Consider the following 24,002-nt stretch of genomic DNA (forward strand, 5'->3'; position numbering starts at 1 on the left):
TGCTTGACCGGACAACAGAGACATAATGTAAGCTATTTGAGTTCTCTCCGAGGGAAAATCTTGGGACTGGAGCTCAAAGATTATTTCACACTGGTTGAGAAAACATCTACAGTCTTTGGGATTGCCGTCATATCTAGGTGGTGATTTCAGACGGATCCCTGGCGTGGCCGGAGCTCTTGCTGATGCTGGACCTGCACTTGAAGCATCCGCTGTTGCCTTTAGGGATGCCGACATAAGTCTCTCGAGCTGATCCATCAGTGCCCCCAGGGTGTGGAGGGCACTAGTATGCTCCTGCAGCACCTGCATGATGACTGATCCCTCCGAGCTCATGGCCTTGCAATCTGTCACGGTTCTCGTGGACCTCTAGGTTAGTGAGCCCTTGGGCCTTGCCGAAGGGCGGCAGCAGCAGGAGGAATCACCCAAACACTGACAAGGCAGAACAGATGTCCAGCATATCGTCTGGAACACGGCAAACAGTAAACCATCAATTCGCAGCATTCCCCAGGTCTAAACCCCGGGGACCGAGGTGACTGCGAGCCAGGAACCTGGGCACAACCGTGACATCAATTGTGGATTAAAAACTGGTTAAAAGATAGAAAAGAGAGAGTAGGGTTAAATGGTCAGTATTCTCAATGGAGAAGGGTAGATAGTGGGGTTCCCCAGGAGTCTGTGCTGGGACCGCTGCTTTTTAGTATATTTATAAATGATCTAGAGATGGGAGTAATTAGTGAGGTAATTAAATTTGCTGACGACACAAAGTTATTCAAAGTTGTTAAGTCGCAAGAGGATTGTGAATAATTACAAGAGGACCTTATGAGACTGGGAGACTGGGTAACCAAATGGCAGATGACATTTAATGTGAGCAAGTGCAACGTGATGCACGTGGGATAGGAGTCACCCTACTACTCAGTGTGCAGTGGCGGCTAAGAAAGCAAATAGAATGTTAGGTATTATTAGGAAAGGAATGGAAAACCATAATGAGGGCATTATAATGCCTTTTTATCGGTCCTCAAATATCGTGTGCAATTCTGGTCGCCACATCTCAATAAAGATATAGTGGAATTAGGAAAGGTGAATTCCACGTGAATCGCTTTTTTACTCCTTCCAAAATTATTAGGGGCACACAATGAAGCTACAAAGTAGTAAATTTAAAACAAATCTGAGAAAATATTTCTTCACTCAATGTGTAATCAAACTTTGGAATTCATTGCCAGAGAATGTAGTAAAAGCAGTTAGCTTAATGGGGTTTAAAAAAGGTTTGGATAGCTTCCTAAAAGAAAAGTCCATAAGCCACTATTAAGATGGACTTGAAGAAAACTAACTGGGTATTGCTACAGTTCCCAATTGTGGATCGCCTTGCCGGGAACTGTTCGAGCCACTCTGGTCCGTCTGGATTTCCATCATCCTTCTTGGTTCACCTGGATTTCCACCGTCCATCTTAGTCTCTCTTCCCTTTCCCTTCTTACCCTATTATTTCTCCCCTATCTAATGTAATTGTAATTGATTTATCTGTGCATTGTAAGCCACTTTGAGTCTGCTTCATATGGAAAAAAGTGGGGTATAAATGTTCATAAATAAATAAATAAAATCCACTGCTTAATTCTAGGGTAAGCAGCATTAAAAGTATTGTACTGTTTTGGGATCTTGCCAGGTACTTGTGACCCGGATTGGAAACAGGATGATGGGCTTGATGGACCTTTGGTCTGTTCCAGTATGGCAACACTTAAGTACTTATGTGCTAGAGGAGAAGTGGGGCAGGATTGTGTTTGGGACACAAACAATAGTATGCCATACTTTGTATTGTTATTTGAATATTTTTACTGCTGTAATTGTCTATTGCTTATGTTTGACTTATTCTTGCTGTACACCACCTTGAGTGAATTCCTTCAAAAAGGTGATAAATAAATCTTAATAAATACAAACAGAAATCATTTTTTTGTGTGTGTGCATGTAACACTGTCACGGTCAGTGAGCTCTTGTGTTGGTCTAGAAGGCCAACTGTCTACAAGCACAGTGCTTCACCTGCGGCGGCCACCGTTCCCCAGTGGTTGAGCCCCTGGATTCAGGCAGCCAGTAGAACTTCCTGGTAGAGTCTTGGAGAAGCTACTGATGACAGCAAATGGGAGGCAGCATCGAGACCCAACAGTGGTCAGAGGCAGGCAGCAGACAAGAGGCAGAGTCAGTGCCCAGCAGTGGTGACAGGCAAGAGGCAGCATCAGTATCCAGCAGTAGTCAGAGACAGGCAGTAGGTAAGAGGTAGCATCCATGTCCAGCAGTGGTCAGAGACAGGCGGCAGGCAGGAGGCAGCATCAGTATCCAGCAGTAGATAGAGGCAGGCAGTAGGCAAGAGGCGGCGTCCATGTCCAGCAGTGGTCAGAGGTAGGCAGCAGGCAAGAGGCAGTGTCAGATCTGGCAGTGGTCAAAGACAGAAAGCGAGATGAAACAGCAGACAACTGCTCTCCAAGTGGCTGAGGCACTGAACGGTGGAGGAATCCCCCACTAAAAGGAGAGCATCCGAAGTCATCGCTGACATCACTGGTAGGTGGGGAGTCCTGTAAGGGTGCGCAAGGCTGCAGCACAAAAATGATTCCGGTGCTGCACAGGAAGGAAGAAGTGACCACAATCCGCATAGCGTTGGAATCCCATAAGGAGAGCACCATGATCCCCTGGAGGCCGGGAAGAGTGCTGTGAACCCAACCCGGGGACTCAGGTACTGTGTCACCTAGTGCCTCCCACTCCTGCGTCATGACAAACACCTTCAGGTTCCTTCTGAACAGAGGTCTGGTTACATACATACTGCTTTCTTTTCTGGTGGAATATGTCAAAATGGACCTCATCATTTCCCACCATTACCATTGCCAGCCTCCTGCCACCCTCCTGCAAGGACTTCCACAGGCTGGTGCCCCCCCCCCCCCCCCCACTTCCAATCACTGTTTGAGAATAAGCCAGAGGAAGCTGCAAAGGGGCTGCAGAGAGGTGTGAGGAACCAGCAGCTATAGCCGGGAGCTGGCAGGGTTCCCAAGGTCTCTCCAACCAAAGCACATAGGTTGGAGCCAACAGCAGAAGATTTGTATAAGAAGGTGGAGACAGGAAATGAGAATGATGTATATAGTCAGAGAGGCAAATGTAAAGGCAAGCTTCAGATCTTCAGATCAGGGCCTTTAGGGGAAGTTGGAGGGTTGTGAGTGTTTGGAGGTAGAAAGGAGAAGTGGGAGTGAGGAACTTCTGCTGAACTGGATCATTAGAAACAGGGTGCACAGACCCCTACCTGCTGGGTGCTTGACTAACATGGCACAGATCCAGTCTGTATACTTACATGTGTGCTGCTTGTAATGTTTAATGAAGTTGACATAGTGCCCTTCAAAGAACAAACATTAAACTGGTGTACACATAAAAATCCAATAAAATCACCAGTTAACACAAATTTGAAACAAACAAGGACAAGAAACAAAATGATAGGTAAAGGTTTACAAATTCTAAGTGCAAAACACTGCAGGATAAAACAGGATATTCATCAAATCATCCTCCACACCACCAAATCCAACAAGGTACAACAAGTACAAGGACCTAAGAGAAGGTAAAGGTGAAAAGGAAGAGCTAGCTTCGAAAGATAAGATGAAATTCCAGCATGGAGAGCACAGTGCATGAGGCAGGGCTGGGTCAAAGTTGTCTTGTATGCATGTATTTCATGAAATATGTGCACACAAACAGAGTCTGCACATATCTGTCTGCCTAGGAGCAGGTGCAAATCTGTGCATTTGCACACATTTTGGGTGCTTACTTTATAAAGGTACAGAGGCTGCATGTCGCTCTGAAGAAGTTTGGAAGTATGTTGCAGGAATAGCAAAAGTTTTTCTTTTATTTGTTTTTGAATGTTGGAACAGAAGGTACAAAGACAAGTGACAATATACATAAGGTCCTATAAGTTAGGAATATTGATACACAGCAAGATTAACAATATAGCTTAAAAAAAACATGAACAGCAATAGACCTCCCCCCTCAGTAGGAAAAGGTCTAGAAGGAGAACAGCAACAACTACAACAACAACAACAACAACAACAACAACTGAGATTGCATTCCCTGCCCCCTCTCATCCAATGCATCTTGAGAAAGCAAACCTAAACATTCACACCAAGCAGAACTCAAAGCCACACTCATGTACACCACCATCCACACACATATCCCCCTCCCCATGTAATCTTCATGTAATTTGAAATTAATACATACCAAAAGAATAGTAAACCAGAATACCGCCAATATATTGCGCTCTGGAGAAAATATCAAGACCTTGTCTTCCCAACTGAACCAAAGGTTTTTGTTTCTGATGTGCCAGCTATGGGCCTGTCTGCAGTCAGGAAAGTATTTTATTTGCAAATTGAAAAATATTTCCCCCCAGTATTCATCCCACTGTGGTCAGTGTTTAATGCCAGTCACTTTATACCTGGATATTCATGGCACCCGATCCAGAAGCTGAACATCCAAATATAAAGCTGTCCTCTTAAAACAGTGAGTTACCTAGTTGGTGGACCAACTATTGCTGTGAACTCCCAGTTCCATCCCCAGATAGCGCCAAGTTGGTCAATGGTAATTTTCCATGGCAATATCTAGATAATCTTGTTGAAAATTAGTGACCGGCCCCAGTGAGCAGCACTTCTCCAGGTAGGAGCTGCCCCCCCCCCCCCCAAAAAAAAAAGTGTCATTGAATATCAAACTAATTGATTTTTGGTTCATGTTTGATTAAAAAGAGATAATGTTCATATGGGACATATGACTGAACAAGAGAATGGACTGAAACAGATGCTGGATTTATGCAATGCGACTGCTGGTACTGTTTTGCTACACTTTTGAGATTTCCACATTTTTGAAAGAACACTACTATACTTTCTTTTGGTATAGGCCTTATTTAATGTAAGCACATTTTTCAAATTTGTTTTAGGTGCTCTGTTATAAAACTCCTCCATACCATTTTCATGTAAAGGTAACCATATGAGTATGAAAAGAAGAGATGAAAAGGATGCCATTAAAAGTAAACACCACCGAAATAGAATATAGCCTTACCCAACAGCATCTTTTCCCTCCATTTTTGGCATGTGTTTGATGTAGAAGAACGAGAACTATTGGCTCGATGTAGAGCTACAACAGGAAGATTAATGAGATTTCATCAGACAATATTCAAACAATACAGAAGAAGAGGCAATGTTCAGAAACCAAGATGCTGATTTCAGAGTGGTCATTCATAATTCTTGATGGAAAGGGTGGTGGATAGATGGAATAAGCCTTCTAGGGGGAAAAGAGCAAAAGAATTCAAGAAGGCCTGGAGAAAACCAGACAACTGGCTCGGTTATATTGCAGCAGGAAATAAATTGGGTAGACTACATGGGCTAGAGCAAGGACTCTCAAGTCAGTCCATGGGACACAACTAGCCAGTCAGGTTTCAAGATATCCACAATGAATATGCATGAGATAAATTTGCATACTTATTGTGGGTATCCTGAAAACCTGATTGGCTTGGTGTGTCCTGAGGACTGGATTGAGAACTCCTGGTCTAGAGCAACCTGATCTGCTGTCATATTTTATAAATTCCTGTGTCCAGGAAGAAGCAACAGAGTGACAAATGGCAGCAATTCTGAGTCTAAATAAGTGGCAAGTGTAACAGAAACAGAACTATACTGGGGAAGATTATCAGCCTGTGGCAGTAGGTTGTTTGTTTTTTTTTTAATCCCTGGAGATTCAAAACTAGGCCATGTCCAGGCACCAGCATTGAATATCTGGGTTTATGCGAGGCCGGCTCTTATGTGTTAAAGTGCAATATTCAGCACTAAACCGCTTAAACAACACTGCATAAAGGACTGAGTTTTACGTGATTCGATATTGCTGCTTAACTTAAGTGTAAACCAGATTACAATTTAAAGTCCTGGTTCTAACCTTTAAGGCTTTTCGTGGGGATTCCCTGGGCTATCCGATTGACCAATTTGTATTTTTCAATAGGAATCATGGTGGAGCCACTAGAAATCCTTTTTTGATAGGGGCATAGTCACAAAAAAGAGGGAATACAGCATACAAAAGCAACCAAACAAACAAAGCAAACACTGGGCCTTCAGGATTGAGAAAAATGTAGTCCTTTATTTATAATGAAGACCCGACACGGTTTATGCGGCTGAAGGCGTTCTACAAACGAGCTGTTCAAACAGCGGGTAATATATCCTGATTGTTTATCCTTGTCAACTAACCATTTTGCTGACCTATAGGAGTACTTTGACCCCTGATGCAGGCGTTTGTACGCTGAAACACGGACCGTGTCAGGTCTTCATTATAAATAAAGGACTCCCTTTTTTTCAATCCTGAAGGCCCACTGTTTGCTTTGTTTGTTTGTTTGATAGGGGCATAGCCAGACCTCACAGTGGGAGGGGGCCAGAGCCCGAGGTGGGGGGGCACATTTTGGTCTGCTGCCCCGCTGCTGCCCCTCCACCGCCTTGCCACCCTGCTGCCCTGCCACCCCCGCCCCCACCACTGCCGCAGCAAATACCTTGGCTGGAGGGGGTCCTCAACCCCTGCCAGCTGAAGCCTTATCCAGCACCAGTCTCCGGCACCATCACATTGCCTGCCCTGCTCTCCCCCTCACGTCCTGCATGCTCCTTTTAGTGAAATTGACCATGCTCAGTTTCACTAAAAGAAGCGTGCCGGACCTGAGGGGAAGACAGAGTAGGGCAGGCAATGCGGCGGCGCTGGAGACCGGCCTGGACAAGGCTTCAGCTGGTGGGGGTTGGGAACCTCTGCCAGCAAAACCAGGGGCCCAGAGGAAATTTGGGGGGGGGGGGCCCAGGCGCCCATGGCCCCACATAGCTATGTCACTGGTTAGGTTTCCCCTCTGTTGAAAAAGTGAAGGCTTTGTGTTTTCTTCAGTCTTCACTGACTTATCAAGCAGCTTCCAGCTTGAATTATCTCCCTTCTTTTTTAAGGCATATAGATTACTATCCTGCGTTTAAGGTAATTGTTGAAGGCACTTCTTTTTAGAAAATATTTCTCCTAACTTATAGATGTTGCTCTCAAGTTTTAGACTGGATTATTCTGAATAAATACCTGGAGTACGCTTTTTCTCTTGACGTTATCCACTTAGAACATGTTGGATGTAGCGGGTTATAAGATTATAATGTAATGTAATGATTAATTGCTGAATATTGCACTTAAATGCATAAATGCCAATTCCACTCTGGATTGTCCACCAAATAGTCGGCTTTCAATTAACTGCTTAAGTACTGCAGAATATCGGAGAAAAACCCCATGCAGGTGATTTAAGCCTGGCTAAACTCTTTTAAATATCGACCACATGACACCTTTGTGTCTTTAGAAAATAGGTTGAAAATAGGCACCTACATGTCCTTCACAAATAGGCAAGTTGCTATGAAATTACCCTCCACATGGATAACTCATTAGTTTAGCAGCTTCTTTCGTGCAGTTTTTATACCTTTTCAGTACTAATTATGAATATTGCCACTATACAGATAGTGGCTGGCTCCACCTCTTCCTCTCTCCAAACCCATGCAATGCAGGTAAAATCTGGCCACTTAGTAAGAAAAGTGAGTTATGTGTTTGCAGACTGCCAGTAACACATACACATAATTTGCTTGAGTATTGGGCTCTCAGTAATTACAATTATAATTATTATTTGAAATCCCTTTTGTTATTATTAATGTGATTATTCAAATTCAATGAAAGCTTAAAGCAAAAAGAAAAAACTAAACAAATATAACTAAGGATTCTCTTTTATCATATTCCTCTTCTAGAAATTTTGTCAAAAGGGTACTTCTCACTTTTTTGGGGCTTACAAATACAAGAAGGCCCCGCCTTTCCTCTCCCCCACCTCTATCTCATAATCAGTTGCTGCCTCCCTCTTCTCTCCTGACCCTGATCTGTTGATGTTGCCAATATCTTCACTCTTCTGGACCTAAATTACATCTGTACCCAATAACGGTGCATTTTGTATGCAAATATAACAAAAAAAATGAAAAATGCATCATAAATGCAATAAAATCAGATCCCTAAATATAAAAACTAGTAGGTTGAAATTTCTTTGTAAAACAAAATTCATTTAGGGGGGTCATTTATTAAAGATTAGGTTGCGTTATCTGCAGCAGGGCCTATTTTATTCCTATGGGCCACTGCTAAAGATAACTCAAGCTAGTAAAAGATCCCCTTAGATTGCATGGAAAGCTCACAATAGGAAAGTTTCTCAACTTTAGAACAACTATTTGTAGATAAATCTATTGCATAAACCCAACACCACTGGTATAACCAAGCAGAAAAAGAGATGGGAAGCACAGACTTAAATGTCTGTACCATTGACACTAGAGGGCAACACTGCCTAATGGCTCCTATTGTGACTCTTTGCTGCAACTTATGTTCATCATTTTTCATGATGCCAATAATAACTGGGCTTACTGCGCTCTATGTGCCAAGTATGGGTTGATAGCGGATAGAAACGGGCAGCTCTTTTCAGGCTGCCTACCCAACAGAGAGCATCGCAAATGATGTATCTCTTATGGCAGAGGTAACTGTATAGCCACATTAATCCTCACTAGGCAGAATTAACATGCAGTACACAAGTGGTAGAAATGAATATGCATTTCCTACTTTAGACATAGTTACCCATTTTCTGTCTCAATGTCAACTTCAACATTTTAGCACCCAGATACTCTAAAATGAGCAAAAACAGGGAAGTTTTGTGATTAGGATCTACAATCTCCTCTTTCTTTGCATATTATCAGTTGGGTGCATTTTCCCGGTTGAACATCACAACTTGAAAAGACATTCCAAAGAAATTGAAGGAATTTACAAAAGCCAAGATTGTACTGAGAACTTTATACATTTCCTGATGACGTTTTCTGGATTGCTGTGTTTTGTCTTTTAAATTGATCTTTGATCATGGCCATAAAGACCTAACCTCTTGCCTTGCACACTTGGAAAGACAAGTCATTGATAAATACATTTTATAGGAATCATTGATCAAATCTTTAGACTATAGATCACGATATCTTTGCTCATCTCTGTATCAACTTTACTGAATTAGGTCCAGGTATTAACATTTCCTTACCGTCAGCTGCTCTTGACAAAATATCCCTCTTCTCCCACTGGATGCTGCTGTTCATGGAAGCATGTCTCTTCAGGAGAGGCTTGTATGGCACAGGTTCAGGGGAAAAGGTCAGTTCTTTGCTAAATCCAGAATTACAAATATGGTCGCAGTCATCTGATTCTGTATCTGAGCTAGAAGAATCAACATGGAAATTAGCTGTAGCTTGTATTTCTTGAATGCTGAGAGTCTTCAATCCCCAGCAGTATTAACAATCTATTCAAACTATTATCATTTAATCATCTCACATACCTGGACAAGGTCTCTTCAGAACATGTAACAATCAGAGGTAATAAGCTTCGTTCTACCAATACTTTTTACAGTGATGTGCAAATAATATAGTGATCTTCATTCACCAAAGTGCTGCATTCCTTGCATTAATCATTATAGGCTGACATATGAACAGTCATACTGGGTCAGCCCAATGGTCCATCAAGCCCAGTATTCCACTTCCAACAGTGGCCAATCCAGGTCACAAGTACCTGGCAGAACCCCAAATAGTAGCAACATTCCATACTACCAATCCCAGGGCAAGCACTGGCTTCTCCTATGTCTATCTCAATAGCAGACTATGGTCCTTTCCTCCAGGAATTTGTCCAAACGTTTTTTAAAACCCAGATATGTTAACCACTGTTACTACATCCTCTAGCAACGAGTTCCAGAGCTTAACTATTCATGAGTGAAAAAATATTTCTTCCTATTTCTTTTAAAAGTATTTCCATGTAACTTCCTCGAGTGTACCCTAGTCTTTTCCAAAGAATAAAAAAATAGATTCACTTTTACCCATTCTATACCACTCAGAATTTTGTAGACTTCAATCATATCCTCCCTCAGCCCTCTCTTTTCCAAGCTGAAGAAACATAACCTCTTTAGTTTTTCCTCATATGAGAGGAGTTTCAGTTCGATTCCCACTGCAGCTCCTTGTGACTCTGGGCAAGTCACTTAACCCTCCATTTGGTTGCTCTTCTTTGAACCTTTTCTAATTCCACTATATCTTTTTTGAGATGCAGTGACCAGAATTGAATGCAATACTCAGAGTGAGTGATACAGAGGCATTATAATATTCTTATTTTCCAGCATCCTGTTTGCTCTTTTAACAACTACTGCACTGGGCAGAAGATTTCAGCGCATTGTCTACAATGATACCTAGATCGTTTTCTTGGGTGTTGACTCTTAAGCTCAACCTAGCACCATGTAACTATGATTTGGATTATTCTTCCCCATGTGCATCACTTTGCATTTGTCCACATTACATTTCATCTGCCATTTCGATACCCAGTCTTCCAATTTCCTAAGGTCTTCCTGCAATTTTTCACAGTTCACATGTACAGATCCCTGTGGCACTCCACTATTCACTGCCCTCCATTGGTGTTTTAAAGAAATTAAGAAGAATGCATCATTGTTTTAATAGGGATGATTTCAGACTATTGGTTCAATCCTTGGTTTTATCACAAACCGATTATTGAAATGTTTTGAATGTGGGCTGCACCACTATGGTAAAGAAGAGACTGTAAACTATTCAAAATGTAACTGTTGTTAATCCTTTCTAAAACTAGATATGATCGAATGAGCCCAGTTTATGTTGAATTGCATTGGTTGCCTGTAGAAGCTAGGGGAATCTAAGTTATGTACCCTGGTTTTCTATTATTGTATGGAGCAACACCAGAATACTTGTATAGATGGATACTGTTTTCTAATTTTGGGAAGCAGAGATTTGGCAGAAACTATCTGAATTTGATTTACCATTCTCCTAGAGAGGTCAGATATAAGGTGCTTCACTCAACCACATTTCCTTATTTGCATGAGTATCTGAAGTCACAATGTTAGCTCAGTCCACATAATTTTCAGATTACAGGTAATCATATATGCTCTCTAAAAAAGTGAATAATCATTGTGGTAACATCATCTTCTCATCAAATTTCTTCTGTCAATACCAGTATTCAGTAGTTCTAAGCTGGGAATCCTGTGGAGACATGCTCAGTGTAGGAAAAAGACACTTTCAGAAGTGACAGTCACTGAAAGGCTGCATAGGAGAGGCAACCGATATGGACCAAAACAATGATGAGCAACAAGATGCTGTGACTGCTAAAAAGTAACTAAACCAGACTGCACTGCTACAATTTAGCAAACATAATCCCCCCTCCCCTCAATTCATATTCAGCACCTACAAGTGCTGGACTGAAGAGCACATTCTGCATTCTTATCTGCCCCTGTGACCATGCTGTTTCCCTTTCAAGCACCATGACGTATTTCTGAAGTATGCTTAGGCCCCAGAAATTATCTAAATAAATGATAACGCAGTTTATTCATTTTACAGAGACGATGTCATCAAGGTACTGTCATGTACTGCATACATGTTCATTAAAAAGCAGCAGTAATCTTGATTTGTGAACTTTTAGAAGTCATTCAGCCAATTCTTTTACTCCCATATTGCTCAGCATTTGAAGAAACATACTTCTTATATCTTACTATGAAGTCTGATCTACAGAGTACAGGATTTATTGAAACACTTACAAAAACAACATACAACACAGAACTCAAAGTCAATATTTCACACTGCTGCCCCCTTTCTGTTTCTTGTTAACTTTTCACTCTACTTTAATGTAACAAAGTCATAAGGTGTATAGTGCACAACAGCCAAAACTGTGTTAAATCTAAAGTAAAGTTAATTTTACTTCTATTTTAACTTCAGTGGTAGATGGAAATTAAACTTAACACTTCTAAACACTGAACTGGAGTCTCTTTCTGCTCCATTCTCAAAAGATCTGAAACCCTCAAGGCAGAAGAGACATTGTGCTTGGACTCCCAGGACAGGGAAAGACTGCCATGGAACCAGAAAGCCTTACATTCATACTCTTGCTAACACTAAAGACTAATAAGCTCCTCCTTCAATTCTAAATACTTCCCACCCACCTAACTGCCATACCTTCACCATCATCAACTCATCTACCATCACCCATAGGATAGGTAAATGGATGGCTGGGGGAGCTAGGTAGGTGAGGGTGCATGTCAGTGGAGGATGGATATGGGTGTGGGGGTCATGGACTCAGGATACCAAGGTGTTGGTGCTCTAGAATCAGAATTTTGGGACCAGGAAGCTTGGACCAGGGAGTCACCAATTTGGGAAATCAGGTCTTTGGCAGCTGACTTTCCAACTTCCACTTCACTTCAGTGGAATGTCAATTGGAAGTTAAAACTTTACTTCACCCACATTGGAAAGGATGATCTGAATCATAGTTACCTGATGCTAGGGTCCACCTTGGGGGTCAGCATCCAAGAAAAAGATATAGGTGTTGTTCTAGATAATATACTGAAATCTTCTGCTCAGTGTGTGGTGGCGGCCAAAAAAGCAAACAAGATGCTAGGAATTATTAAGAAAGGGATGGTAAATAAGACTGAAAATGCTATAACGCCTCTGTATCACTCCATGGTACAACCTCAACTTGAGTATTGTGTTCAGTTCTGGTCGCTGTATCTCAAAAAAGATATAGCGGAATTAGAAAAGGTTCAAAGAAGAATGACCAAAATGATAAAGGGGATATAACTCCTCTAATATGAGGAAAGACTAAAGAGGTTAGGGCTCTCCAGCTTGGAACAGAGGTGGATGAGGGGAGAAATCTATAAAATCCTGAGTGGTGTAGAATGAGTAGAAGTGAATTGATGTTTTTACACTTTCAAAAAGTACAAAGACTAGGGGGACACTCAATGAAGTTACATGGAAATACTTTTAAAACAAATAAGAGGAGATATTTTTTCACCCAACAAATATTTAAGATCTAGAACTCTTTGCTGGAGGAATAGTGGTTAGCGTATCTGGGTTTAAAAAAAGGGTTGAACAAGTTCCTGGAGGAAAAGTCCATAGTCTGCTATTGAGACAGACACGGGGAAGCTACTGCTTGCCCTGGGATTGGTAGCATGGAATATTGCCACTATTTGGGTTTCTGCCAGGTAATTGTGACCTGGCTTGGCCAATGTTGGAAACAGGATACTGGGCTAGATGGACCATTGGTCTGACCCAGTATGGCTATTCTTATGTTCTTATGTAGTGCTACGCAGGAAGTAAAAAAGACTGCACTAATATTGATCAAACTTTATTACTTCAGAACAAATTCCATATGTACCTCATTAATATGCATCATTATGGTCATTGCACTAGGAATAGCAGATCAATTTTTGTATACTAAAAACCTTCTTGAATTAAATTAGAACATATAAAAATCTCTCCCAAACCCAAAGTAAAACCCTTTGATAAGAATAACATAGTTTATTACATCAGCCCCTTTATCAGATGATAGTTGTTTCATGTTCCATTGCTCAATGTCAATCAGAGTTATCTTTCAAACAGTGACATTCAACTCATCATTTTTGGAGTATCCCTCTGCAAAATTCCCTCCCATTTCTTTTTTATTCCTAACTCTTTCTGGACCCTACTACAATCCACCATTTGATGATCCACCTACAGTAGGTCTATGAATTACCACTGTTCTCAGACAGGTCCTTGGGCTCCTCCTAACCAGTTTGTATTCAGGATCTCCCTAATGAAATTCATGAGACACAACTGAACAAAAGTCTCTATTGGCTGTGCAAATATATCATGTGCAGCATATATATTAGAGAGATCCTGAAAATCATGTAGCATAGAATGTTCAGTATTTGCATTTGGGGGAGAAAAACCCAAGGATAGGTTTCAGAACCACTGCATCCAAGCAAGGGGAGAGATTTCAGCAGGGAATCAGATATCTTTCTACATTAATTAGACAGTGTATGCACATCACATAAAGGTACTTGGTACCATGCTTTCTCCATAGTCATTCCCAGTTTGATTAAAACAGGAAAAAAAAAACATTCTAACGAGAAAAATTAAAGCAGAGAAACTTAAAAAATAAAAATTGTGCTTAATGCTAGTCTCCCACATCAGGCACTAAGGGACCTTTCACTAAAGTTTAGCACATACTAATGGACATTAGTATGTGCTAAGTGCCACGTGACCCATAGGTATAAAATAGGATGTGCTGCATTTAGTGTATGCTAATTCTATTAGTGCATGCTAATCTTTAGTAAAAAGGCTCCTAAGTCATTAAGGGGGAAATAATTAATGTGGGCAAACATTAAGAGGTGTTATTTTACCATGTCATGCTATTTTAGCAAAGGGTCCCATTTTATGCACTGAGACATAGTTACTGATAACTGGGATTAATTGTAAAATCACATGACAGCATGAGCCCACATTGATAACTTTCCTCCTTAATTAAAGAAAACAGAAATGTCTCTAGAAATTGAAATCACTGCTATAAGTAATAAAAGTGAGCCAAGTACAGGGCAGTCAAGCCATTATGACATCACTGAAGATGCTGGCTCTTAGACATTGGTGGAATGAGGCATTATGACATCACAGTATCAGCTCTGGTTACTAGACACAAACTCTTCACATTAAAGGGGAAGTTATTAGTGTGTGCTAACATTAAACGGGGTTATTTTACCACATCATGTTATTTTAGTAAAGGGTCCCATTTTATGAAATGAGACCATGTGCTAAAATAGCAGTGGTAAAATAATCTGACTTAATGGTAACCTCAACCAACCAACAAAATTTGTACCCATGCTAAAAATTAAACATTAGAAGATAATGTTAGCAGAAGTAGCATCATAAAGAGGCCTGAATATGGATTTGGAAAAAGAGATAAGCTGGAGAAGGTGGCAACACCCACATACCATCCCTTTGTATGGGTTACTGGCTCTTTCCTTCCGACAGCTCAATTGCATCAGTTTTATATAGTTGAACGTAACAGGATGTTACAAGGACAAATATTCAGCTGGGAACAGAATAATACTTCTTTTATTCACAGAAGGGATTATCTCCTGTTTGCAGCTGGAACCTGTACAAACTTTTATTCACTACCAAACAAGAGACAGCTATTTGATTAATCAGCCTGTGATTTTCATTTTCATTGGCACAAGATCTATGTGAAAGAAGAGTTTCCAGTCTACACTTCAACTGAATATTTATTTCAGCAGCTGTAAAATTCTTGCATGGCAGGTTCAGGGGATTTTCACCTCACTTTCAAAGGGGCTCATTTTCAAAACACTTCAATTTACAAAGTTCCATAGGTTACTATGGAACTTTGTAAGTGTACATGCTTTGAAAATATGCCTCTTTGTGTAACTGGGTGCTTCTTCTTGTTTCTAAAGCAGATATTTGTATGAAAATTTGATTTCCTTTTACATGGGGAGCATTTTTAAAACTGTCCACATTGTCCAACAGTTATTCTCACCTGCAGATTTTGAACCGAGTTTAAAACAGAAAGTACGTTCATACTTTTGGTTTACAAGTACTTACGGACCATAAGAACATAAGCGCTGCCATATTGGGATAGACTAAAGGTCCATCAAGCCCAGTATCTTGTTTCCAACAGTGGCCAATCCAGGTCACAAGTACCTGGCAAGATCCCAAAACAGTAAAACAGATTTTATGCTGCTTATCCAAGTCCATCTTAATTAGATTATGGACTTTTCTTTTAGGAAATTATCCAAACCTTTTATAAACCCTGCTAAGCTAACTGCTTTTGCCACATTCTCTGGCAACAAATTCCACAGTTTAATTACACGTTGAATGAAGAACTATTTTCTCTGATTTGTGTTAAATTTACTACTTAGTAGTTTCATTGCATGCCCCTTAGTCTTGGAAAGAGAAAACAAGCGATTCACCTCTACCAGTTCTACTCCACTCAGTATTTATAGACCTCTATTATATCTCCCCTCAGACATCTCTTCTCCAAGCTGAAGAGCCCTGAACAGCCTTTGTAGCTCTTCTGTGTACAGTGGTGGAAATAAGTATTTGATCCCTTGCTGATTTTGTAAGTTTGCCCACTGACAAAGACATGAGCAGCCCATAATTGAAGGGTAGGTTATTGGTAACAGTGAGAGATAGCACATCACAAATTAAATCCGGAAAATCACATTGTGGAAAGTATATGAATTTATTTGCATTCTGCAGAGGGAAATAAGTATTTAATCCCTCTGGCAAACAAGACCTAATACTTGGTGGCAAAACCCTTGTTGGCAAGCACAGCGGTCAGACGTCTTCTGTAGTTGATGATGAGGTTTGCACACATGTCAGGAGGAATTTTGGTCCACTCCTCTTTGCAGATCATCTCTAAATCATTAAGAGTTCTGGGCTGTCGCTTGGCAACTCGCAGCTTCAGCTCCCTCCATAAGTTTTCAATGGGATTAAGGTCTGGTGACTGGCTAGGCCACTCCATGACCCTAATGTGCTTCTTCCTGAGCCACTCCTTTGTTGCCTTGGCTGTATGTTTTGGGTCATTGTCGTGCTGGAAGACCCAGCCACGACCCATTTTTAAGGCCCTGGCGGAGGGAAGGAGGTTGTCACTCAGAATTGTACGGTACATGGCCCCATCCATTCTCCCATTGATGCGGTGAAGTAGTCCTGTGCCCTTAGCAGAGAAACACCCCCAAAACATAACATTTCCACCTCCATGCTTGACAGTGGGGACGGTGTTCTTTGGGTCATAGGCAGCATTTCTCTTCCTCCAAACACGGCGAGTTGAGTTCATGCCAAAGAGCTCAATTTTTGTCTCATCTGACCACAGCACCTTCTCCCAATCACTCTCGGCATCATCCAGGTGTTCACTGGCAAACTTCAGACGGGCCGTCACATGTGCCTTCCGGAGCAGGGGGACCTTGCGGGCACTGCAGGATTGCAATCCGTTATGTCGTAATGTGTTACCAATGGTTTTCGTGGTGACAGTGGTCCCAGCTGCCTTGAGATCATTGACAAGTTCCCCCCTTGTAGTTGTAGGCTGATTTCTAACCTTCCTCATGATCAAGGATACCCCACGAGGTGAGATTTTGCGTGGAGCCCCAGATCTTTGTCAATTGACAGTCATTTTGTACTTCTTCCATTTTCTTACTATGGCACCAACAGTTGTCTCCTTCTCGCCCAGCGTCTTACTGATGGTTTTGTAGCCCATTCCAGCCTTGTGCAGGTGTATGATCTTGTCCCTGACATCCTTAGACAGCTCCTTGCTCTTGGCCATTTTGTAGAGGTTAGAGTCTGACTGATTCACTGAGTCTGTGGACAGGTGTCTTTCATACAGGTGACCATTGCCGACAGCTGTCTGTCATGCAGGTAACGAGTTGATTTGGAGCATCTACCTGGTCTGTAGGGGCCAGATCTCTTACTGGTTGGTGGGGGATCAAATACTTATTTCCCTCTGCAGAATGCAAATAAATTCATATACTTTCCACAATGTGATTTTCCGGATTTAATTTGTGATGTGCTATCTCTCACTGTTACCAATAACCTACCCTTCAATTATGGGCTGCTCATGTCTTTGTCAGTGGGCAAACTTACAAAATCAGCAAGGGATCAAATACTTATTTCCACCACTGTAGGTACTTTTGCTATGGGAAAACAGGTACTTGGTCAAAATAGCCCCGACAAAATGGCCCTGACAAAATAGCCCACCGTTGGTGGTTGTTTCAGCCTGGGCAGAGATCTCCCCGTGGTACCATGGCTGGTATCATCCCTTTTTCTCATACGGCTAGCGGCATCAGCTCTATCATTCATAGATACTGGCATGTTCTCTCTGTTCATCCCGAGTTCAGTGAGCACCCGAAAGTGGCATATGCTCGTCAAGCTAGCATTGGGGAATTATTAAAATGACCTAGAACACACAATGGGATTGGTAGGCACTCCCCTTGTGGCAAACGTGTCTATTACCATTATTCCCGTGACACCAGCATGATTACTGTTCCTCATACTAACAAGCAGTTCGTGTTGAGACATAACACTTCATGCAGTAGTGCACTCGTGATATATTGCATCAGGTGCCCATGTGATTTGTATTACATTGGGCATACTAAAAGGCAGCTCAAGAATAGGTTGGCTGAGCACATCAGCAACCTACGTCTTAATAAACATGTGAATCCTCTGGTGGATCATTGGAATGAATGCAATCATTCCATCGATCAGCTACGCTGCGTAGTGTTGGTTCAACTTCCCCCGTTAAGCAAAGGCGGTGACATCAGTGCCCGCCTGTTAGCTATTGAACAACGTTACATTTTTACATGGGCACGGTGGCCCCGCCTGGCCTCAATTTAGAGGTCGAATGGGTATGAAACACTGTGCCTTTAAGTAGTTAAGGGGCGGGGCGCGTCCTTACTATTTAATCCTGGGAACATATGCTTACGCAAGCAATTCCAGTGGAACGATCTCAGCCCTACGCTGGTATGAGCACCATTCAGGCAAGCAGTCCTGTATAGGATTTATAGTAAGTGAGATTTAATTGTATGTAAAGATTATTGATAGTATTTAATGTGATTTACAGGTTAATAGGGATTATATTATTGTGGTTTGTAGATGATCGGGTGGTTCCCCCTGAAGAAGGAAAGTGAAATGCGGTCCAGCATTGGGGAATCGTGTTTTTGATAGCAACTTTGATGTGTGTTTTTCCATTCACCCATTACCTGTAAAAATCATACAATGAAAGCCATAGGACAACGCGGCATTTTATAAACAGCAGCACTGAGAATTTGCATGTGCAACATTTTTATTGCATCAGCGGTCAGCGACGCAACCAGCTGGCTAAAACTGATTGATAGAAGCGCTATTGTGTGTGTTTGTCACGAGGATTTAATAGCGTATTACAGCATTGGACATCAGTGTACACCATGGACTTTTCACATTATTAATATCACAGAGTATGATCCTCTCTATGTTATATTGTTTAATATTTAACTTGTATTTTAGGTAACAGGTATACAGGGTGATTGGTGAAAGGAGATGAATGAATGGTTAAGTGATTAATGCTGTGTGCTGGTGAAAGGCACAAATATTTATAATAAAGATACATTTTGTTGCATATAAGAAGTTGGAGTCCAATGGTGTGCAATGTTGTTTACAAGACTCTGACTGATTCAGGTTTTTCCCCTACTTTGTAAGAATACTATTTACAATGTCAACATAATACGTAATAGAACATTATATATGAAGTGATTGTTTACTCCTTCAAACAACACTAAGACAATTGCATAGCACAGATAGAACTTTTTCTCTCCACGTGGTTTTTGTCTCTACACAGAACAGAAGCTGGACGGATCTTCTCAGATAAGATAATTTTCTGATTCTCCCCACCTTACACTTGTGGCTCTGGGCATTTCAATGCTGTTCTAGAGATAGGTTACAGCAAACACATTCCATAGGTCTTAAGCTTAAGCCCACCCACCCTACCCCAGAACCCACCCACCCCAAGACTGACACTTCTTATATAGCTTTACCAAATATACTACAGATCATAAATTAACCCCACCCTAATTACAACCCCATCATAGTACACCTGTTCATACCCTTTTCAACAAATCAAGATGACTTTTATTCTCTGTAATAATTGTGGTGCTTTAGTTTCAAGACCAAGCTTCTGGAGACTTAAAGCTTGTCCTATCTGTCTTCAGCTTGCTAGTTTAAAACAGGAGCTCAGCAAAGTAAAGCAGGAATTGAATGCACTTAAAGCAACTTCTAGGACTGCACAAAATCATACTGCACAGAATCATACCAAATTCTCACCACTGCCTCAAAGGATAATACCACCTAAGAATAGATGGTTCACAGTAGGCTCAGGCAGGCTTCGTTATGTGACACAGAAGCATCCGCCCTCACAAGTTTTGCCCCTACAGAATTCCTTTGCTCCACTACAGCACTGTGATGCTCCTGAAAATAAAACTGAGGCGGAAGAGAAAGAAAAAGCAAAGAAGGTGGAACAAAAAGATATGAAGGTACCCAAAGAGAAAAGACACCCCCAAATCACTAAAACCAAAACACATACTTGGAAATGTAGATGGAAAGTGATGACCACAAATGCTCACAGTCTAAGCAATAAAGTTCAGGACCTTCATGCCCTAATCTTGGAGGCAGACTTGGACATAGTTGCAATCACAGAGACATGGCTCAATGGTTCCCATGAATGGGATGTAAACATACCAGGATTTAATCTTTTAGGAAGGATAGAGAGGGGCGTAAAGGTGGAGGAGTAGCTCTGTATGTGAGAAATGATATCACAGCGACTGAAATGACAGGGAACTGGGGAAAGGAAGAAGCGATATGGATCACCTTAAAAAGAAAGGATAAAACCTCTGTCCATGTGGGTGTTGTCTACAGACCTCCGACATTTGGAGGACCTAGATAAAGATCTGATCACTGATATTCAAAAGTTGGGGAAGAAAAGAGAGGTGCTGTTGTTGGGAGATTTCAATCTGCCGGATGTAGATTGGACGGTTCCGCCTGCGAAATCGGAAAGAAGCAGAGAGATCGTGGATGCTTTTCAAAGTGCTTTGCTCAGACAAATGGTGTCAGAACCCACGAGGGAGGGAGCAACGCTAGACCTGGTACTCACAAATGGGGATAATGTGTCAAATGTCCGAGTGGGTGCCCACCTGGGCAACAGTGACCATCAAACGGTTTGGTTTGATATGACGGCTGAAGAGGAGGGTGGCCACTCAAAACAAAGTCCTGGATTTCAAACATGCTGACTTTAGTAAAATGGGGGAATACCTGAGGAAGGAGCTGATGGGATGGGAGGAAATACAAGAAGTGGAAGGACAGTGGTCCAGACTGAAAGAAGCTATAAATAGGGCCACGAACCTTTATGTAAGGAAAGTAAATAAAAGCAAGAGAAAAAGGAAACCGATATGGTTTTCCAAGCAAGTGGCTGAGAAAATAAAGGCTAAAGAGTTGGCGTTCCAGAAATACAAAAAAACTCATGAAAAGGGACACAAGGAGGAATACCGGATGAAACTGAAAGAAGCCAAGAGAGAGATACGACTGGCGAAAGCGCAAACGGAAGAACAAATGGCTAGAAATGTGAGGAGGGGTGGCAAAATTTTCTTCAGGTATATTAGTGAAAGGAAAATGACTAAAAAGGGAATTGTGAGACTAAAAGATACTGCGAACCGCTATGTGGATAAAGATGAAGAAAAAGCAAATTTGCTAAATAGATACTTCTGTTCTGTTTTCACAGAAGAAAATCCTGGACAAGGACCGCGATAGACTGCAAAAAGTACAAATGAGATTGAAGTGGATAGAGCACCGTTCACGGAAGAGAGTGTGTATGAACAACTTGAAAAGCTAAAGGTGGACAAAGCCATGGGGCCGGATGGGATCCACCCTAGGATATTGAGGGAGCTCAGAGAGGTTCTGGCGGGTCCTCTTAAAGATTTGTTTAATAAATCCTTGGAGACGGGAGAGGTTCCGAGGGATTGGAGATCGGCGGATGTGGTCCCACTTCACAAAAGTGGTGAAAGGGAAGAAGCTGCAAACTACAGGCCGGTAAGCCTCACTTTAGTTATTGGAAAAGTAATGGAAGCGATGCTGAAGGAAAGGATAGTGAATTTCCTGGAAGCCAATAAGTTCCAAGATCCAAGACAGCATGGATTTACCAAAGGGAAATTGTGCCAAACGAACCTCATTGAGTTCTTTGATTGGGTGACAGGAGAACTGAATGAGGGACGAGCTATGGACGTAATCTACTTAGATTTCAGCAAAGCTTTTGACACGGTTCCCCACAGGAGGCTCTTAAATAAACTGGAGGGGCTGAAGATAGGACCCGAAGTGGTGAACTGGATTAGGAACTGGTTGACGGACAGACGCCAGAGGGTGGTGGTGAATGGAATTCGCTCGGAGGAGTGAAAGGTAAGCAGTGGAGTGCCTCAAGGATGGGTGCTGGGGCCGATTCTGTTCAATATATTTGTGAGTGACATTGCCGAAGGGTTAGAAGGTAAAGTTTGCCTATTTGCGGATGATACTAAGATCTGTAACAGAGTGGACACCCCGGAGGGAGTGGAAAACATGAAAAAGGACATACGGAAGCTAGAAGAATGGTCTAAGGTTTGGCAATTAAAATTCAATGCGAAGAAATGCAAAGTGATGCACTTAGGGAGTAGAAATCCACGGGAGACGTATGTGTTAGGCGGGGAGAGTCTGATAGGTACGGGCGGAGAGAGGGATCTTGGGGTGATAGTATCTGAGGATTTGAAGGCGACGAAACAGTGTGACAAGGCAGTGGCAGTAGCTAGAAGGTTGTTAGGCTGTATAAAGAGAGGTGTGACCAGCAGAAGAAAGGGGGTGTTGATGCCCCTGTATAAGTCGTTGGTGAGGCCCCACCTGGAGTATTGTGTTCAGTTTTGGAGGCCGTATCTTGTTAAGAATGTAAAAAGAATTGAAGCGGTGCAAAGAAAAGCTACGAGAATGGTATGGGATTTGCGTTACAAGACGTATGAGGAGAGACTTGCTGAACTAAACATGTATACTCTGGAGGAAAGGAGAAACAGGGGTGATATGATACAGACGTTCAAATATTTGAAAGGTATTAATCCGCAAACGAATCTTTTCCGGATATGGGAAGGTGGTAGAACGAGAGGACATGAAATGAGATTGAAGGGGGGCAGACTCAAGAAAAATGTCAGGAAGTATTTTTTCACGGAGAGAGTAGTGGATGCTTGGAATGCCCTCCCGCGGGAGGTGGTGGAAATGAAAACGGTAACGGAATTCAAACATGCGTGGGATAAGCATAAAGGAATCCTGTGCCGAAGGAATGGATCCTCAGGAGCTTAGTCAAGATCGGGAGGCGGGGCTGGTGGTTGGGAGGCGGGGATAGGGCTGGGCAGACTTATACGGTCTGTGCCAGAGCCGGTGGTGGGAAGCGGGACTGGTGGTTGGGAGGCGGGGATAGTGCTGGACAGACTTGTACGGTCTGTGCCAGAGCCGGGGTTGGGAGGCAGGGCTGGGGAGGTGAGGATAGTGCTGGGCAGACTTATACGGTCTGTGCCTGTGCCAGAGCCGGTGGTTGGGAGGTGGGGCTGGTGGTTGGGAGGCGGGGATATTGCGGGGCAGACTTATACGGTCTGTGCCCTGAAGAGCATAGGTACAAATCAAAGTAGGGTATACACAAAAAGCAGCAAATATGAGTTATCTTGTTGGGCAGACTGGATGGACCGTGCAGGTCTTTTTCTGCCGTCATCTACTATGTTACTATGTTACTATGTTACAAGGGGGCACACCATAACACTAATAGACAGCATAAAACTAGAGAACGTATTTTTCACTCAGTGATATTTACATTGTGGAATTTGTTTCTAGAAGTTGAGTCCATGCAGTTAGAATAGTTGACTTTTAAAAAGGGTTTAGATGGGTTCCTGAAGAAAAGTCAATAAACCATGGTTAACCACATAGAGTTGGGAAATCACTACTTATCTGATGGTATGATTCTGCTGGGTAATTGTGACCTGGATAGGTGACTTTCAGATAGGATGCTGGGCCCATTGGACCTTTGGTTCAGTTACTTACTTAATAATGACATTCTGTAATCAGTGGGTAATATGATATACTAGTAAAAAAGGCCCATTTCTGTATGAAAGGAAACGGGCGCTAGCAAGGTTTCCCCCCCCTCACTCTCTCCCGCGCTCTCGCCCTGTGTCCCCTCCCACGGCCCCCTTTCCTCCCCTCCGATTTCCATGGCTTCCTCCCTCCCTCTGTCACTGTCCTTCACTCTGTTCTCCTTCCGAGTTCCAGTCCCCCCTCCCTCCCCCCATCCCCCAACGTGCACGTCGCCCCCCCTTCAAAATCACCAACCGCCCTCTCCCCCTCTCTTACCAGGGTCCCGGCGGCAGCATTGAAGAGCGAGCAGGCTCAGTGAGTCTGCTGCCTTCCCTTCTGTTCGCTCTGAGCTGTGACTCTGGTCCCGCCCTCATTTCCTGTTTCCGCAAGGGCGGGACCAGAGTCAGAGCTCAGAGAAGGGAAGGCAGTAGACTCGCTGAGCCTGCTCGCTCTTCAATGCTTCCAGGCCAGTGACGTCAGTGTTATCTA

General features: G+C 42.4%; 1 protein-coding gene across 1 annotated transcript in view; it reads right to left on the bottom strand.

The window, feature by feature from the left end:
- The window catches only part of MICAL2 (microtubule associated monooxygenase, calponin and LIM domain containing 2), a 357,507-nt gene that overhangs the window by 83,272 nt on the left and 250,233 nt on the right, over positions 1 to 24,002 (bottom strand). The window contains 2 exon segments of the mRNA XM_030200975.1: positions 5,059 to 5,133; positions 9,092 to 9,261. Coding sequence (XP_030056835.1) covers positions 5,059 to 5,133; positions 9,092 to 9,261 — 245 coding nt within the window.

Source organism: Microcaecilia unicolor, chromosome 4, assembly GCF_901765095.1.
Source record: "Microcaecilia unicolor chromosome 4, aMicUni1.1, whole genome shotgun sequence".
NCBI classification, from domain to species: Eukaryota; Metazoa; Chordata; class Amphibia; order Gymnophiona; family Siphonopidae; genus Microcaecilia; species Microcaecilia unicolor.